Here is a 19,833-nt window from a genome sequence, read left to right as displayed (position 1 = left end):
ACAAAACACAGACATATGGTAAATACATGAACAAATAAATAAAATATTTACAAACTGTGCTGGGAATCAGAAAGGGAATCGACAGGATGCCATGAAAGAGAAAGAGAATAATAATAATTATAAGGGGTGGTCAGGAGAGTTGAAACCTGGGGAGGAAGAGTCAGAAGCAAGTCCAAGCAAGAAGCCCTGCACCAGAAGGAGCTGGGTGTGTTTAGAAACTGACCACGGCTCAGTGCCAAGAGATGCGACTGGGGACAGATGCTAGGGTCCTTGAAGAACATGGGCCCTTGAAGAACCCGATACCGAGGGCATTGAGAGGCCTTACCTTATTTTAATGGGGAAGTGTGACACAATCTGATTTATGATTGTAAAAGAAGCATGCTTTCTGTGTCTGAACGGTTCTTTATGAACTTCAGAGCTCACCTTCCAAATTCCAGCTGCTGTATAGCTTTGTCTGGGGGCTTTCTCCAGACTCTAGGGAATCCGTATCTCCAGAAGCAGCCTTCAACCAAAGATTGATGGGATATTTGGCTATAAATGCCTTGAGTCCCTCACCTCTTGGTGGGCTAATTCTGAACATGTATTTCATACCATTTCTCAGAAATTTTCTGTGGAACTAAGCCCTCCCTAGTCACTCACAGTGGTGACCTACTTTATATCATGCCCTTTATTGATTGTCTGTCCTCCCATGTCACTTCCCATCTCCCTATGGGTGTTTCTTGAGATCGTCTCTCAGATAAACTACCGCACTGGAATCCTAGACTCGGGGTCTGCCTGGGGGAGGTCTTCTGTAAGGAGACTGGATTGGAGGGGACATAAGTGAAGGGAGGGAGACAAATCAGGGAGCTGTTGTGTTAGTCCATGTAAGAAAAGATGATGGCCTGGGCCAGGATGGTGGCAGGCAAGGCTTTCTCGGATATCAACTCTTGGGGACGTGAAGACCCTTCATAAGCAGAAGTTGCAGAAAGACTTTTATGAGCCAACATCACCAACTCTCAGTCTGTCTGAGTTTTCCACAACTCGCCCACCATCTAGCCAATCACACGCCCTCTCAGAGGAAGCACAGTGTGAGACAGAGGCCCTTTAAAAAAGAAAAAAAAGAAATGTGCCCAACAACCCAGCACTTCCTACCCTGACTCTGGCCACTGAGTAGAAGGCTCTTTTAGGTCCCAGGCACAACTCCTCTCAGGTTGAATTTGACTTACAGTGAATGTGATGGTCATTAGCTTTTCCTGACCATGCTTGGCTGTTCCATCATCACTGTCCCAGGAGGAGAAGGACTTTCTACCTTTTACCAGACTGAATGCAACTCTGGCTGTAGGTGGCCCCTGACATTAAGCAGAGTTTTGTGAGCCCCACCCACCAAACACACATACACACTCTCCCACCCACTTTGTCCACCTGAGTAGAAGCAGCTTCTCACTGATCTATTCAGAAGTGGTGAGCTCTCTCTTAGTCCTACTTCTTCCTATGACACAGCCCGGGGTGCAGTGGAGGGTACCTACTCACTATTAGTACTGTATCTTTCTTAGAGAGACCAGCTTATAAACTGAGAGCATCCTCCTGGTCATACTGGCCTCCAAAACATGTTCTTGATTTATTCATTAGGAGTAGAAGATGCTGTTAGTATCCCACCCCTACCCCCTGGCACTCACTATTCCTGTACATATCGATGGCTTTCTACAGTAAGTGCCGTGGCTGTCTGCCTTAGCTCCTTTCTGGCTGAAGGATCCTGTTTGTCTGGCCAGCACATGAGCCAGGCTGCTAGTGCTCCTAGGAGGTCAATGCCCTTAGGAGCAGTCTCAACCTCTGACAGTTGGGAGCTAGGGGGTGAATAGCCCAGCTTTGGCCCTTGAGTGAGACAACTCTGGTGCACATTCTACACACTCGCTCAAAGTTCTCCACAGGATTGAGCCCCACTTGCCCACAGCAGTGTTTGGGCATCATATGGAGTATATGTGGGTGTATGGTTCATGTGAATGGTATGCATGTGTGGGTGGCTATGGAATATGTGGGGACATAAGGTTCATTTAGAAGTGTACAATGTATGCGTTTGGGGTATGTGTAACTGATTTCATTTTTGCCCAACGAATATTTGCTCCTCTTTCCCTTCCAGTCTGGGCAGATTGTACTTCCCTTCCCTGACATTGACTTGCTTTGACCAACGGAATACTAGAGGAAGTGATGTTAGTGGAGGCCTTAAATGTGCTTTTGCAATGTGGTTGAACTCTAGGGTTTCTTCCATTTCCCAGGAGAAGGGTTTGCCCCGGGGAACTGGTGCCCCTTCAGCCGGCACTCCAGAATGAGACACCAAGGGCAGACGTGAACCCACCCCCCACAGCTTACAGCTAAGCTCAGTTGAGCCCAACTGACCCACAGACCCTGGAGAAAGAATTAAAGAGCTGGTGTTTTAAGCCATTGATTTTAGAGAAGTTTGTTAGCATTATTTCAGCAATCACTAACTAATGCAAGGTTTTAGATGGGATTTGCAACGCACAGGGTATGATTTGTGGGGAGTATAAAGAATGTGTATGTGTGCAGTGCTTGTGTATTTTGTGTCTGGGTAGATGGTATGTTGTGATACACAGACACAAAAAAGCAAGGGTTTATATTAGATAAAACAAAACAAACAAGCAAACATACCACAGAGTGGACTGTACATGGAGTTTGTGCTCAGTCCCCAGTCAGGAGGCACCTCAGGTTCCCGTGCTGGGAAACCCACATCCTGAAACCTCGCCTCCCTCTGACTTGCCAGTGGCTTCTAGGAAGGCAGCGTCAGCCAGACAGGGGTGTTTGACTTGACTGGTGTTCAGCAAACCAAGGAAGAGGTGGCACAAGGCCAGCCAGGTAGCGTCAGACCACACACCCAACCAGCGTGTGCCTTGGCTGCCAAGACTTCCGTCCCTACGACAGGACCTGGCAGCTGAGGAAGGGTCCCACACCGCAACTCCAGGAGATGGACAGAGGAGCTCTGTGTAGAGCAGAAGACTGCTGCGTGCACTTCGGCTGGGGCTGTGCGAGGAGGCGCCTCCAGTCTCACAGCTCCAAGGCATCCCTGCAAGGGTCCCCTCTTCCTGCCTCATTCATGGCCAGCTGAATAGTGACTCTGTGATTAAGAAGGTGAGCTCTGGAGGCAGACCATTAGGCAACCATTAGGCTTTGTGTCAACTTCAGCAGCCATGACCTCGGGCAAGTAATTTAACCTCTCGGACCTTAATTTCTCAACTTTAAATAGGAATAAATGTATATCACTTGTAAGGCTGCTATGAGGATTGGATGAGTTAATTCCTATAAAGTGTTGGGGACAGTGCCTGCTTATAATTGCGCATGTGCCACCCTCCGGGCACTGTATTACATGAACCATCTTGCATGCAGAAACCACACAAGGTCAGTGTTACTGTCTGACATGGGCCAGGCTCTCCCAGAGACAGACCTCAAGACAAGGATTCAAGCGATAACCATTTTTGTGTGTGTGAGCTAATCCAGAAACATAAGCAGGGAGCAGAGAAGTAAGACAGAGAGGGTGAACAATGACCACTGCAGGGAACTCTGAGACACTTATAACACACACTGAAGAGCCATCCCAGCCAGGGAGCCAGGGCTTTCTTTATACACTGGCTCCCATCAGTCCCCGGAGGCTGCTCCTAGAAGTAGCATGACCAGTCTTCCCTGTTTGCCCCAGGCTATAAGTCCTATGTCTGAGAAATACCTCCTTCCCAACCTGGTTGGTTGACCACACTATCTGGACAGCGCTAATTCCCCAGCACCCAGCCTGTCACATGTCACCCAGAGCAAGCCCACAGATGCAGGTGCTGGCAATTAGAAGCTACCACACATTATAATGATCAGGTCCAAGGGAGTGAGGTCAGGACATCCAGTCCCATTTTAGATGTAAGAAAAGTGAATGTCTAAGAGGCAAAGTAATCTGCTCAGTGTCATACAGCAGGAAGGGGTCTGGGAGTGAGGGGTTCAAGCCCAGGTCTATCTATCAGCCCATACTGATCACTGAGCTCCACACTCCTCTTTCCACAAAGCTTAGAGACACAGACTGGAGGAGCCTGAAGTACCTCAGGAGACCAGTTAGCTCACTGACTGGAAACAAATATCCACTGACTGACAGGTAGCATTCATGGTTCTGGGGAAGGGGCAGGAGGTGGATGTCAGAAAATAGGGAGGTAGGGCCTATGGCCAAAAGGAGAGCATGGCATGACTACTCAGCTCAGGCTGATTACTGCCATATGGGAAGGGAGGCCCAATGTTACTAAACCATCCAGTGTTTCAAAGGAAGCTGGATTTTTATGGGAAATCTCCAAAGTATTACATGTTGTCTAAGAATTTTCTGAAAACATATTGTGGGCCAACCCTGTGTGGACCAAATACAGCATGACATCCCCTGGCTGCCTGAATCCTGTCCTGTGGCTCATCCACTCACCCCAGTAGGTGAATCTAGGGCTCATGTTGGTGTCTTTCTTCAATAGGCATCGCTACAGAAACGGGGGCTGGCTCAGTCTGCATCTAGTACACATATTCACCCATTTTGAGCTTTTTGTCTTTCCTTTTTGTCTTTATATCCTTCTGGACACATTTCCACACGTATGTCTCAGCTGACATCCAGTGCACAGGCCCCAGAATAGCCATGCTGTTTACAGTTAGTAAATAGGCAATGCCTGCAGTCCCCCAGTTAACTCCTGTGTCCTGACTGCCCAATCCTTCCCTAGGATCCCCAGAAACTCCAGGGTTAACTTCTGGCAGAGGAAGGACCTCAGTTGACCTTGTGGTTGGAGTCCTTTCTCATTTTTCAGTGCCCAAGTATCATCCCTTTATCTTTCTATGTCTCTCCCTCTCCCCATTACTTCCTTTCTTTTTTAAACTAGGCAACCACCTTCAATCCTAGTTGATTCAAGGATATAACGTTATCAACAGTGATGTGCAGATAAATGTTTAACAACCAGCTCTTGGAAGTAGTGGGGAGTCCATATTTGTAGGATTTGCTGACTCCCATGGTGTAAATACTCCCACCCTGGCCAATTTCAAGCTACCAACATGACCGAATGTGGAGTTGACAGGAGATGTGCAGTAGCTCACCATCATACAATATTTACTATATAAATGCAAATAACCTAAAAAGCATAGGTTGTAGTAAAATACAGTGAAATCATTAGGAATTAATGGGTTCTGAGCATTTATTACCTTTTTTTCAACAATAACTTATCATATTGTTAGTTGATGGAATTTAATGTTTAATAATGCCTGTGTTTCTCAACCAGCTCACAAAATTCCTAAAAATTTTAGCAGTCAGCTCTTGTAAGCCCACATGAGCTGGTTCCAGCATACCACTGGATGAATAAATGCAAAAGCAGAAAAATAACAAAAACAGGTGCGTGGTGGTCAAAACACAAAGGTTGGAGGGGGAGTCACCAACCATCCTCAAGCGGGCAACTCCAGTGTCTCAATTCATCCCCAATCCCCTGCTTCTGCTGCTCTCCAGCCTCACCATGCCCAGCCCCGCCTACCTGCAGCAGGAAGTCGAAGAGTGCCAGGCGTGCCCACTCGGCGTGGTGGAGGCTCAGGCAGGGGGCCTGGCTTGGCCAGCTGCAGCCACGTGCCAACAAGGCCTGGTACTGGAGCCAGCCCAAGGACAGAGAGTTCTGGTCATCGTCTGGATCACCCAGGTGCTGCACATCGGGCGCCCACCAGATGACGGGCCTTGTGCTGCCATCTGTGTATCGGTAGGGCAGCAGGGAGCTCCGGAAGTTCCGGGCCACAGCAGGTAGGCTCCGGTGCAGCCCCAGCACACGGTCCACGTGGAAGGCCAGGACCTCCAGCAGGTCCCCAGGCCTCTTGATCAGGCCGCAGAGCCCCTGGGAGCAGAGATGGCTGAGCCCAGAAGACATGTCCCGAGAGGCACCCGCATTGGAGAAGCCAACCTGCAGCACCTGCCCATGGCCAGGCACCCTGGCTTTGCCCACCACCTCCCCCTGGGCCAACAGCCGGAGCATTTGCACATCATGCTCTGTGAGCCACGGGGGAGCCTGCCCACTGGTCCTCAAGCCGGGCAACAGACCAGGGGCCTCAGCCTCACACCAGACAGATCCTTGCAGCTCCCCAACAGAGCCAGGCCACCGACGAGCCCCTGCAGATGGTGTGGGATGCCCTGTTTGTCGCCCACCAGTCAATCCTGGAAGATTCCTGCCTTCTGCTGGGTGGGACCGGAGGGTCGGTCCAGCGGTAGCTTTCCAAGCCTGTAAAGCCGTCATGCCATGTCCTGTGAGGGGGCCAACCAGGGTGCCAGTTTCATTCTGTGCCTCTCTGATGAGACCATCATGCCAGGGGGGACCCAAGTCTTTGGCTCCTGGACTCCTAACTTCATCCTCCCCCAGGAGCACAAGACGCCGGGTACTGAGTCTCAAATCTCCTAGAGATGCCAAAGTAATGTCCCTCCTGACCCTCCCTGGACGCCTGCTGTCCCCTCCCAGGGACTTCCTGCTTCTGTCCACTGGCCCTCTGTGGCCTTGCTCCCCAGCACACATGGGGCTAGGCAAGGCCCAGCCTCTCCAGAGCCCTAGGTCTCTTGCCCGCTGCCTCCAGCTGGAGCTCAGAGCCTGCCGGCTGTGGGGGCCAAGGGCACCCGTTACCTCCTGGGGCTCCATGGGACCAGGGTCTGGGCCAGTAGCAGGATGCTGTGGGGGGAAGCGAGTGACAGCCACCGCAGACAGAGTCATCAGGAGGCAGAATGCCATCACCAGCCGCCTTTTGCCACGCAGCTTTCTCCAGAGCCAAGACGCCTGGGGGACAGGATAGAAAAAGAGAGTCTGAGACCTGGGAAAACATCCGGCCCAACCCACAAAACAACAGGGACAGTGAATGAACATCTTGGGGGCACAAAGAGGGCAAAGATGGCGGAGTACACCTAGCTGTCTTCGAGGCAGGAATGGGCAACCACAGCCAAGTGCAGTCCTGCTTCAAAGCTGAGCTCTTGCCTTGCCTTCCCGGGCGGCCTTTGCTGATGCCTGCAGGCCGCCTTGGGCTCCTCCCCCTTGAATAAAGGGCCGCTATGACACTAAGAACCAAGCACCGTAAGCATCTTTTTTTCACATCCGTCCCTCACCACTGAGTGCTTGGACCCTCTCTCTTCATCTCCATGTGAATCCTAGGGCCCACTCCGTAAACCTCTAATCGTCTCCCACAAGCAAGCTTTTCCCTTTTCCCTTTTTAGGGCACAGACTGCCCCACTACAGGCGCCATTGCCCAGCCTCTCCTGCAGCCAGGTGTAACCATGTGACTAAGTCCTTGCCTAGGCACTTCTGCCTGCACCACCTGCTCAAAAGGAAGTTGGATGCCCTGGCTTTCTTGGCACACCGACGTGGTAGCACCTGCTCCACATGTGCGGGCAAGGACACACTCTGGGCAGTGATTTTTTTTTTTTTCAGTTTATCTACTTATTTTCATGGTGGGGGCAGGGGAAGAAGAGAGAGAGAGGGAGAGAGAATCCGAAGCAGGCTCTGCACTGTCAGCATGAAGCCTGATGCGGGACTCAAACTCATGAGATGTGAGATCATGACCTGAACTGAAATCTAGAGTTGGATGCTTAACCGACTGAGTCACCCAGGCACCCCTGGGACAGTGATTTTTAAACACATTGTTCCTGGACCAGTAGCATCAGTATCCCTGGGAACTTGTCAGAAAGGGAAGTTCTCAGGCCCCACCCCTCTTCTCCAGACTCCAAGGTACCTATACTGCTGTGAGCCAGCAGGTAGGTCTATGTCCCAGGACCATGCAGCCCCAAGGCTGAACACCCTGCTTGAGGCACGACAGGGTGGGGACCAGTAGGCTTAATCACAGTGGGGAAATCAGATGAAAGCAGGTTTCTGATTTCTCTCCACTCTAGTCAAGGGACACAGGGCAGGGAGACAAAGCCTAGAGAAGATCTTCCTCATAAATGTGGGCTATCAAAACCTGGAGTCCATCTGGAATCTCTCTCCTCTTCATGGTCTACCATAGGCTAAAGGTTGAGGAGAGGACTTTGTGTGCTCTGTACCTCCCCACCCCCACATACGTACACAAATATACATAGACACATACATGCATCCATACACACACACTTCCACCAAAATAGCTCTGTGTTCTTTCACTAGGTAGGTTTGGTCCATTTATGTTGCTTGATATACTGTACATGTTTAGTCTTTGTTTTGTCATAAATTTTTATGGCATATTTTCGTACTTCTAATTTGGAATTCTTTCAGTAGGTTTTCAGTTACCTTTACTTTTGTTTTGTGGTATACACCTTGTTGATCGTTTGCCCTTAATCATCTACCTCTTTGAACAGTAGCTCTGAATCCCTAGTATGAACAACCATAAAATTAGTACCTGCCCTCTCCTCTGTCCCCTACCACTCTGTTGTTATTCAATATTAATCACTTGCATTATCTATTTTAATGTTTGTCTTTGTACAATTAAATATGCTTACATTTCTACTACATCTGGCAGCTTTAAATGATATCCCTTGGTTCTCAGCTGTTACTAATGAAGAGCATGTTTTTTCTTTCTGCCACCTTTTCTTGGATTCCCCCTTCCAAATTTGTATATTTGTATTATTTTTAAATTGTTAGAATATAAAACTTGTACCTTCTATCCCACTAGTCCAATACTCATATGTGTTCAGGTCTTAGCTCTTCAGTGAAATACATTCTTTGCATGCTCCCTTCCCCTTTGCCCTAGTTTTTCATTATTTCTTGGTTAGCTGAAGCCAAAACTCCATAATTTTCTTAAGCAGTGCGCATGTGAACAAAATTCTCTGAGTTCCTTCATGTTCAAAATCGTTTTTCTATAGCATTCATACCTGAAGGAAATCTTGACTAGAAATAAAATATTTTGTCACAGTTTCTCTGAATGGCTTGTGGGTCCTGCTCCACTGAATAGATGGATGTTTTACCCCGTCTAGTTGCCATAAGAATTTTCTTTTCCTCTACATTTTTTCCAGCTTTATTGAAGTATAATTAACAAATAAAACTGTATATATTTAAAGTGTATACTTTGATATACATATACATTATGAAATGATCACCACAGCCAAGTTATTTAGCACTCCTGTCACCTCACATAGTTACCTTTGTGTGCGTGTGTTGAGAATGCTTAAGATCTACTCTCTGCAAATCTGAAGTGTACAATATGGTATTCTTAACTACAGTCACCTGCTGTACATTAGGTCCTCAGAACTCAGTCACCTTATAACTGAAAGTCTCTATATTCTTTGACCAACATCTCCCCATTTCCTCCCTCTCCCAGCCCTGGCAACCATCATTCCACTCTGTTTCTATGAGTTTGACATTTTATTTTTAGGTTCCACATACAAATACCATATAGTATTTGTCTTTCTCTGTCTGGTCTATTTCACTTAGCATAATGGTCATGGTCCACCCATGTTGTCACAAATGGCAGGATTTCCTTCTTTTTTTATGGCTGAATAATATTGTGTTGTGTATAATATATATTATATATATATATTTTTTTTCTTTATCCGTTCATCTGTCAGTGGACACTTAGGTTGTTTCCCTATCTTGATTATTCTGAATAATGCTGCAATGAGCATAGAAGTGGAGATATCTCTTCAAGACATTGATTTCATTTCCTTCAGATATATACACACAAGTGAGATGCCTGGATTGTCTGATAGTTCCATTTTTTTTTTCGCTTTTTGAGGAGGCTCCATTCTGTTCTCCACAGTGGTTGCACCAATTTACAATCCCATCACCGGTGCAGAAGGGTTCCCTCTTCTCCACATCCTCCCAGCATTTGTTATCTTTTGTCTTTTTGACAAGAGCCATTCTGACAGGTGTGAGGTGATCTTCTGTATTCTTTGAGGTCCTGTGATGTTACTAGAATATATCTTGGTGTTGACTTTCCTGGGTCCGTTTTTCTTGGTGTGATACACTTTGTTAGAAAAGGTAGATTTAAATAGTTTTTTTCGCCAAAGTTTTCTTTCTTTTTTTTTTATATATATATATATGAAATTTATTGACAAATTGGTTTCCATACAACACCCAGTGCTCATCCCAAAAGGTGCCCTCCTCAATACCCATCACCCACCCTCCCCTCCCTCCCACCCCCCATCAACCCTCAGTTTGTTCTCAGTTTTTAAGAGTCTCTTATGCTTTGGCTCTCTCCCACTCTAACCTCTTTTTTTTTTTTTTCCTTCCCCTCCCCCATGGGTTCCTGTTAAGTTTCTCAGGATCCACATAAGAGTGAAACCATATGGTATCTGTCTTTCTCTGTATGGCTTATTTCACTTAGCATCACACTCTCCAGTTCCATCCACGTTGCTACAAAAGGCCATATTTCATTTTTTCTCATTGCCACATAGTATTCCATTGTGTATATATACCACAATTTCTTTATCCATTCATCAGTTGATGGACATTTAGGCTCTTTCCATAATTTGGCTATTGTTGAGAGTGCTGCTATGAACATTGGGGTACAAGTGCCCCTATGCATCAGTACTCCTGTATCCCTTGGATAAATTCCTAGCAGTGCTGTTGCTGGGTCATAGGGTAGGTCTATTTTTAATTTTTTGAGGAACCTCCACACTGCTTTCCAGAGCGGCTGCACCAATTTGCATTCCCACCAACAGTGCAAGAGGGTTCCCGTTTCTCCACATCCTCTCCAGCATCTATAGTCTCCTGATTTGTTCATTTTGGCCACTCTGACTGGCGTGAGGTGATACCTGAGTGTGGTTTTGATTTGTATTTCCCTGATAAGGAGCGACGCTGAACATCTTTTCATGTGCCTGTTGGCCATCTGGATGTCTTCTTTAGAGAAGTGTCTATTCATGTTTTCTGCCCATTTCTTCACTGGGTTATTTGTTTTTCGGGTGTGGAGTTTGGTGAGCTCTTTATAGATTTTAGATACTAGCCCTTTGTCCGATATGTCATTTGCAAATATCTTTTCCCATTCCGTTGGTTGCCTTTTAGTTTTGTTGGTTGTTTCCTTTGCTGTGCAGAAGCTTTTTATCTTCATAAGGTCCCAGTAATTCACTTTTGCTTTTAATTCCCTTGCCTTTGGGGATGTGTCGAGTAAGAGATTGCTACGGCTGAGGTCAGAGAGGTCTTTTCCTGCTTTCTCCTCTAAGGTTTTGATGGTTTCCTGTCTCACATTTAGGTCCTTTATCCATTTTGAGTTTATTTTTGTAAATGGTGTGAGAAAGTGGTCTAGTTTCAACCTTCTGCATGTTGCTGTCCAGTTCTCCCAGCACCATTTGTTAAAGAGGCTGTCTTTTTTCCATTGGATGTTCTTTCCTGCTTTGTCAAAGATGAGTTGGCCATACGTTTGTGGGTCTAGTTCTGGGGTTTCTATTCTATTCCATTGGTCTGTGTGTCTGTTTTTGTGCCAATACCATGCTGTCTTGATGATGACAGCTTTGTAGTAGAGGCTAAAGTCTGGGATTGTGATGCCTCCTGCTTTGGTCTTCTTCTTCAAAATTCCTTTGGCTATTCGGGGCCTTTTGTGGTTCCATATGAATTTTAGGATTGCTTGTTCTAATTTCGAGAAGAATGCTGGTGCAATTTTGATTGGGATTGCATTGAATGTGTAGATAGCTTTGGGTAGTATTGACATTTTGACAATATTTATTTTTCCAATCCGTGAGCAGGGAATGTTTTTCCATTTCTTTAAATCTTCTTCAATTACCTTCATAAGCTTTCTATAGTTTTCAGCATACAGATCCTTTACATCTTTGGTTAGATTTATTCCTAGGTATTTTATGCTTCTTGGTGCAATTGTGAATGGGATCAGTTTCTTTATTTGTCTTTCTGTGGCTTCATTGTTAGTGTATAAGAATGCAACTGATTTCTGTACATTGATTTTGTATCCTGCAACTTTGCTGAATTCATGTATCAGTTCTAGCAGACTTTTGGTGGAGTCTATCGGATTTTCCATGTATAATATCATGTCATCTGCAAAAAGCGAAAGCTTGACTTCATCTTTGCCAATTTTGATGCCTTTGATTTCCTTTTGTTGTCTGATTGCTGATGCTAGAACTTCCAGCACTATGTTAAACAACAGCGGTGAGAGTGGGCATCCCTGTCGTGTTCCTGATCTCAGGGAAAAAGCTCTCAGTTTTTCCCCGTTGAGGATGATGTTAGCTGTGGGCTTTTCATAAATGGCTTTTATGATCTTTAAGTATGTTCCTTCTATCCCGACTTTCTCAAGGGTTTTTATTAAGAAAGGGTGCTGGATTTTGTCAAAGGCCTTTTCTGCATCGATTGACAGGATCATATGGTTCTTCTCTTTTTTTTTGTTAATGTGATGTATCACGTTGATTGATTTGCGAATGTTGAACCAGCCCTGCATCCCAGGAATGAATCCCACTTGATCATGGTGAATAATTCTTTTTATATGCTGTTGAATTCGATTTGCTAGTATCTTATTGAGAATTTTTGCATCCATATTCATCAGGGATATTGGCCTGTAGTTCTCTTTTTTTACTGGGTCTCTGTCTGGTTTAGGAATCAAAGTAATACTGGCTTCATAGAATGAGTCTGGAAGTTTTCCTTCCCTTTCTATTTCTTGGAATAGCTTGAGAAGGATAGGTATTATCTCTGCTTTAAATGTCTGGTAGAACTCCCCTGGGAAGCCATCTGGTCCTGGACTCTTATTTGTTGGGAGATTTTTGATAACCGATTCAATTTCTTCGCTGGTTATGGGTCTGTTCAAGCTTTCTATTTCCTCCTGATTGAGTTTTGGAAGAGTGTGGGTGTTCAGGAATTTGTCCATTTCTTCCAGGTTGTCCAATTTGTTGGCATATAATTTTTCATAGTATTCCCTGATAATTGTTTGTATCTCTGAGGGATTGGTTGTAATAATTCCATTTTCATTCATGATTTTATCTATTTGGGTCATCTCCCTTTTCTTTTTGAGAAGCCTGGCTAGAGGTTTGTCAATTTTGTTTATTTTTTCAAAAAACCAACTCTTGGTTTCGTTGATCTGCTCTACAGTTTTTTTAGATTCTATATTGTTTATTTCTGCTCTGATCTTTATTATTTCTCTTCTTCTGCTGGGTTTAGGCTGCCTTTGCTGTTCTGCTTCTAGTTCCTTTAGGTGTGCTGTTAGATTTTGTATTTGGGATTTTTCTTGTTTCTTGAGATAGGTCTGGATTGCAATGTATTTTCCTCTCAGGACTGCCTTCGCTGCGTCCCAAAGCGTTTGGATTGTTGTATTTTCATTTTCGTTTGTTTCCATATATTTTTTAATTTCTTCTCTAATTGCCTGGTTGACCCACTCATTCGTTAGTAGGGTGTTCTTTAACCTCCATGCTTTTGGAGGTTTTCCAGACTTTTTCCTGTGGTTGATTTCAAGCTTCATAGCATTGTGGTCTGAAAGTATGCATGGTATAATTTCAATTCTTGTAAACTTATGAAGGGCTGTTTTGTGACCCAGTATATGATCTATCTTGGAGAATGTTCCATGTGCACTCGAGAAGAAAGTATATTCTGTTGCTTTGGGATGCAGAGTTCTAAATATATCTGTCAAGTCCATCTGATCCAATGTCTCATTCAGGGCCCTTGTTTCTTTATTGACTGTGTGTCTAGATGATCTATCCATTTCTGTAAGTGGGGTGTTAAAGTCCCCAGCAATTACCACATTCTTATCAATAAGGTTGCTTATGTTTATGAGTAATTGTTTTATATATTTGGGGGCTCCGGTATTCAGTGCATAGACATTTATAATTGTTAGCTCTTCCTGATGGATAGACCCTGTAACTATTATATAATGTCCTTCTTCATCTCTTGTTACAGCCTTTAATTTAAAGTCTAGTTTGTCTGATATGAGTATGGCTACTCCAGCTTTCTTTTGGCTTCCAGTAGCATGATAAATAGTTCTCCATCCCCTCACTCTGAATCTAAAGGTGTCCTCAGGTCTAAAATGAGTCTCTTGTAGACAGCAAATAGATGGGTCTTGTTTTTTTATCCATTCTGATACCCTATGTCTTTTGGTTGGTGCATTTAATCCATTTACATTCAGTGTTATTATAGAAAGATACGGGTTTAGAGTCATTGTGATGTCTGTATGTTTTATGCTTGTAGTGATGTCTCTGGTACTTTGTCTCACAGGGTCCCCCTTAGGATCTCTTGTAGGGCTGGTTTAGTGGTGACAAATTCCTTCAGTTTTTGTTTGTTTGGGAAGACCTTTATCTCTCCTTCTATTCTAAATGACAGACTTGCTGGATAAAGGATTCTCGGCTGCATATTTTTTCTGTCTAGCACACTGAAAATCTCGCCTGCCAAGATTTCTGGCCTGCCAAGTTTCAAAAGAGAGATCAGTCACGAGTCTTATAGGTCTCCCTTTATATGTGAGGGCACGTTTACCCCTTGCTGCTTTCAGAATTTTCTCTTTATCCTTGTATTTTGCCAGTTTCACTATGATATGTCGTGCAGAAGATCGATTCAAGTTACGTCTGAAGGGAGTTCTCTGTGCCTCTTGGATTTCAATGCCTTCTTCCTTCCCCAGTTCAGGGAAGTTCTCAGCTATTATTTCTTCAAGTACCCCTTCAGCACCTTTCCCTCTCCCTTCCTCCTCTGGGATACCAATTATGCGTATATTATTTCTTTTTAGTGTATTACTTAGTTCTCTAATTTTCCCCTCATACTCCTGGATTTTTTTATCTCTCTTTTTCTCAGCTTCCTCTTTTTCCATAACTTTATCTTCTAGTTCACCTATTCTCTCCTCTGCCTCTTCCATCCGAGCCGTGGTGGTTTGCATTTTGTTTTGCATTTCATTTAAAGCGTTTTTCAGCTCCTCGTGACTGTTCCTTAGTCCCTTGATCTCTGTAGCAAGAGATTCTCTGCTGTCCTGTATACTGTTTTCCAGCCCAGCGATTAATTTTATGACTATTATTCTAAATTCACTTTCTGTTATATTATTTAAATCCTTTTTGATCAGCTCATTAGCTGTTGTTATTTCCTGGAGATTCTTCTGAGGGGAATTCTTCTGCTTGGTCATTTTGGATAGTCCCTGGTGTGGTGAGGACCTGCAGGGCACTTCCCCTGTGCTGTGGTGTATAACTGGAGTTGGTGGGCGGGGCCGCAGTCAGTCCTGATGTCTGCCCCCAGCCCACCGCTGGGGCCACAGTCAGACTGGTGTGTGCCTTCTCTTCCCCTCTCCTAGGGGCGGGATTCACTGTGGGGTGGCGTGGCCCATCTGGGCTACTTGCACACTGCCAGGCTTGTGATGCTGGGGATCTGGCGTATTAGCTAGGGTGGGTAGGCAAGGTGCACGGCGGCAGGGGGGGCAGGCTTAGCTCGCTTCTCCTTAGGTGATCCACTTCAGGAGGGGCCCTGTGGCAGCCGGAGGGAGTCAGATCCGCTGCCGGAGGTTTGGCTCCGCAGAAGCACAGAGTTGGGTGTTTGCGCGGAGCGAGCAATTTCCCTGGCCGGAACCGGTTCCCTTTGGGATTTTGGCTGGGGGATGGGCGGGGGAGATGGCGCTGGCGAGCGCCTTTGTTCCCCGCCAAACTGAGCTCTGTCGTCCGGGGGCTCCGCAGCTCACCCTCCCTTTGTCCTCCAGCCTTCCCGCTTTCCGAGCAGAGCTGTTAACTTATGACCTCCCAGACGCTAAGTCGGGCTTGCTGTCGGAACACAGTCCATCAGGCCCCTCCGCTTTTGCAAGCCGGACTCGGGGGCTCTGCTTGGCCGGCGAGCCGCCCCTCCGCCCCGGCTCCCTCCCGCCAGTCCGTGGAGCGCGCACCGCCTCGCCGCCCTTCCTACCCTCTTCCGTGGGCCTCTCGTCTGCACTTGGGTCCGGTGACTCCGTTCTGCTAATCCTCTGGTGGTTTTCTGGGTTATTTAGGCAGGTATAGGTGGAATCTAAGTGATCAGCAGGACGCGCGGTGAGCCCAGCGTCCTCCTACGCCGCCATCTTCCCCTCCTCCCTCGCCAAAGTTTTCTTAGACTAAGTTTGAAGTATGATTTCCATTCCACTATTTTATTTTTATTTTTTTTGTCAGGCTCTTTAATTACATATATGTTGGATCTCTTTCTAACTATTTTCATTTCAGTTTGTTCATGTTTCTCATGTCTGTATTCTGTCTGGCTTATTGTGTTTTCTCCTTGAGTACTTTCTCTTTTTTTTAATGTTTTTATTTATTTTTGAAGGAGAGAGAGTGAGAGACAGAGCATGAGCAGGGGAGGAGCAGAGAGAGAGGGAGACAGAGAATCCGAAGCAGGCTTCAGGCTCCGAGCTGTCGGCACAGAGCTTGATGTGGGGCTTGAACTCACGAACCACAAGACCATGACCTGAGCCGAAGTCAGATGCCCAACCGACTGAGCCACCCAGGCGCCCCTTCCTTGAGTACTTTCTAATTTCTACTTAATTCCAGTTAATTTCTAGTTTTCCCCATTTCTTCCCAGATCATATTTCACCTCTTCCTGCTATCTTACCATTTTTTTCGTGAGTTCTTGCATTTCTCTTTTGTAGTGTTCCTTCAGAGAGGATTTTTTTTTCATTGAATTTTACAAATTCATAGTGAAGCGATTGCTCAAAATTTTCACCTGTTTCAGGGTGACTGACCTTCATCTGTTCATAAATTTTGCTGTTCATTGTTTCCTTTTTTCCTTACAGTGTCTCCATATGGATGCCAAACTCTTCTTATAAGTTGGATGAGTCCATTGAAAGAGGTTCCTATAGACGGGCCTGAGATGAAGTTGAAATCGTGGCCAGGCTGCTTCCTGCAAATCAGCCTTGTGAGCATGGTTCTTCATGTGTCCTCTGCCTCTCTCATCTTAATGGTCCAGGTGGAACTGCTGGGCAACCACAGTCACCCTCATCTTCACAGCCTCTTTTGCAGACAAGACGAGATAGAGACCTTGCTTCGCAGCTATATTTGTATCGGTGCTTTCTGGGATCTGCCACCCCTAGGCTCTCTCCTCCCCTCTCTCACATCTCCCAACACCGCTCTGCATGAAATTGACCGCTTTTTTACACAGCTCCCAAGGATTCTGGTGTCTCCTGAGTTAGCCTTAAAAGGAATTTTCATTTCGTCTTCCATTCTCTTTGTTGCTTTCAGATGGTTTCCAGGAGACAGTGGCAAGTATGCAGTTTATGCAGCCACGTTGATAGTAACAGGCCTTGGTGGCACATTTTTAAGAAGAAAGGAACATGCCCTAACAGAATGCAGTGACTAGGGCAGGCCACAGAACAACCAACTTTTTCCAATGTCTGTGGTCAGGAGCCACAGTACCCAAACAGCTCTGGGAAGTCCAAGAGTTTTGCTCCCTCTGTACATTTTCACAAGATCTATTCACTAGCTTTGTGGAAACTGGATGCCTCCTCCAGGTATGCTGACCACTTAGCACCCCCAAGACACCACCCTTAAAGAGTGCCGTGGAACAGGAAGAGAGGTGGCCCACCTCCCACAGATTTCTAGAAGTCAGAGAGAGGGGAAGGGATCACTAGGTCAACCAGAAGTTCTCTACTTTATATAATTTACTCACCATCTCCCCCACCTCTAAACATGTCCCTCCTTCAGTTTCCAACCTGCTGAAAGGTAGCACCATCCACCCAGATATCCAAGCCAGAAATGTGGGCCTGATCTCCACTCCACCCTTGCCTCTGCCTCCTATATCCAAGTCCTGCAAATGTTCCCTCCTAAACATCTCTTGAATCAGTTCAGTTCTCAATGGCCACTCTGTCTCCCTAGGCCCAGACACCCTCTTCTTTGCTAGGATACTTAATTGGTCTCTCCCTCCAGCTCTGCTCCTCTGCAATCCACTCTCTACACACTGGGTCACATCCTTCAAAGCCTCTTTGGAGAAGGTCTAAGTGCCTGGAGTGGTTAAGCCACACTGAATGTCTTTCATTTCCTAGACAGTGCCAGACCCTCTCTATCTACACTTTACCCATGCTGTTCCATTGCCTGGAACACTCCTCTCCCTCCATTCTCATTATTTAGGTCTCAGTTCAGACACTACCTCCCTGGGAAGCCTTCCACAGAGGCCTCTCAATGGGCTGGATGCCTTAGCTATGTGCTCCCATAATATGCTGCTCCTCCCTGAGCACACCCTTTCATTCTTTACTATATTTGATCATATAAAGTCTACTGATTCACACAAGTGAGACATCGGCTCATGTGCTGTTGTGTCTTGGGACTATCACAGTGCCTGCCACACAGGAAGCTCTGTATGAAATGGGCCCTCAGACAAGAGGGGTTTTCAGAGAGGGACAAACACCGCTCCCTGGCCTAGGGCACTGCATGTCTGCTGGTGAGAAGGGCTCCTCCAGTTCTGGGGTTCTTCCCTGCTTGGGGCTCCAGGAGCTTTCTCTCTATGGAAGATGCTTTTTGTGTCCCATGTTATGGTCCTCTTGGCCGACTGATGACTGATTCCAGCTGCCCCCTACAGTGGACAATCCCCTTGCACACTGCCAGCTTCCCACCTCAAGTGCCTGATTCACTCTCGATGTTCTTGCCTGCTCTCAGGGAGGCACAGGGGAAGTTAAGGCCTTTGGTGACAACCCTCAGCCCAAATGGGACAAAAGTCAGTGGATAAATGCCCAGTCTCCATCATTCAGAGGGACAATTCTGAGAGGCATTCTACATGGTTCCACAGAATGTCTCCAGTGGAAATGAGCCTTTTTTCCATGAAACAAATGATTCTTGTCACCCCCTAAGATGTCTTTATCTGATAATCCTTTTGACGTGAGATTCTAAATTTTGTCCTGATTAGATATATTTTAATTTGGTCTTTATTACTATTTAAAAGACACACACACACACACACACACACACACACACACACAATACATGCATAAACACTGTGAAAAACCCAAGTAATATTAAGACAATCAAACAAAATGTGAACATCTTTTCACCTCCCCAGAGGGGAGCCGCAGTCAACAATCTGGATGTACCATCTTCCCAGGTCTGTTTCTTTTCTTTGCATCGAAACGTGCACATATATCACGGTGTATTAACTTCCTGTGACTGCCATAATCAACATCCACAGACTTGACGGCTTCAAACATCAGAAATGTGTTCACTATCAGTTTCACGAAGGTGAAATCCAGGTGCCAGCAGAGCCATGCTCCCTGTGGAGGCTCTAGGGGAGAACTCGTCCACCTTCTGGAGGCCGCTGGCATTCTTCGGCCTGATTGATGCGCCATCACTCTAATTTGTGGCCATTGTGCTCCTCCTTTTCTGTGTGTATCAGATCTCTCTTTGCCTCCCTCTTTTTTTTTTTATTTTTTTTTTAAAATTTTCTTTTTCAACGTTTATTTATTTTTGGGACAGAGAGAGACAGAGCATGAACGGGGGAGGGGCAGAGAGAGAGGGAGACACAGAATCGGAAACAGGCTCCAGGCTCTGAGCCATCAGCCCAGAGCCTGACGCGGGGCTCGAACTCACGGACCGCGAGATCGTGACCTGGCTGAAGTCCGACGCTTAACCGACTGCGCCACCCAGGCGCCCCTCTTTGCCTCCCTCTTAAAAGAACACATGCGATGTCACTGGGGGCCTGCTTGATAATAGGCTCCAGGATAGGCTCCCCATCTCAAGATGCTTAACTGAGATATGCAGAGAGTCTTTTTTTCCAAATAAGGTAACAGTCACAGGTTCCAGGGATTAAGATATGGATGTCTTTTGGGAGATTATTTTTTCGTCCACCATATGTGATAATTATTTTGAGCATAAAAGAGAAGACCGATCCACAACTTGCCTGTTGACATAACAATATGTCCTGAAGCTTTTTCTGTATCTGTCTATGTAGAGTTACTTAACTTGCTGCATAATAGTTCACAGGGAGAAGATGCCATAATTTCTTTAATCGTTTCTCTACAGGGGGAATATTT

At 45.9% G+C, this 19,833-nt stretch overlaps 1 protein-coding gene across 1 annotated transcript in view; it reads right to left on the bottom strand.

Annotated features, from left to right (window-relative positions):
- The window catches only part of GASK1A (golgi associated kinase 1A), a 61,748-nt gene that overhangs the window by 13,546 nt on the left and 28,369 nt on the right, over positions 1-19,833 (bottom strand). The window contains exon 2 of the mRNA XM_047099616.1: positions 5,514-6,785. Coding sequence (XP_046955572.1) covers positions 5,514-6,785 — 1,272 coding nt within the window. The remainder of the gene's footprint in view (positions 1-5,513; positions 6,786-19,833) is intronic.

Source organism: Lynx rufus, unplaced genomic scaffold, assembly GCF_022079265.1.
Source record: "Lynx rufus isolate CCGP_SWC_20201006 ecotype Redwood Valley unplaced genomic scaffold, mLynRuf1.p SCAF_5, whole genome shotgun sequence".
Taxonomy (NCBI): Eukaryota; Metazoa; Chordata; class Mammalia; order Carnivora; family Felidae; genus Lynx; species Lynx rufus.
This window is presented reverse-complemented; position numbering and strand designations above follow the sequence as displayed.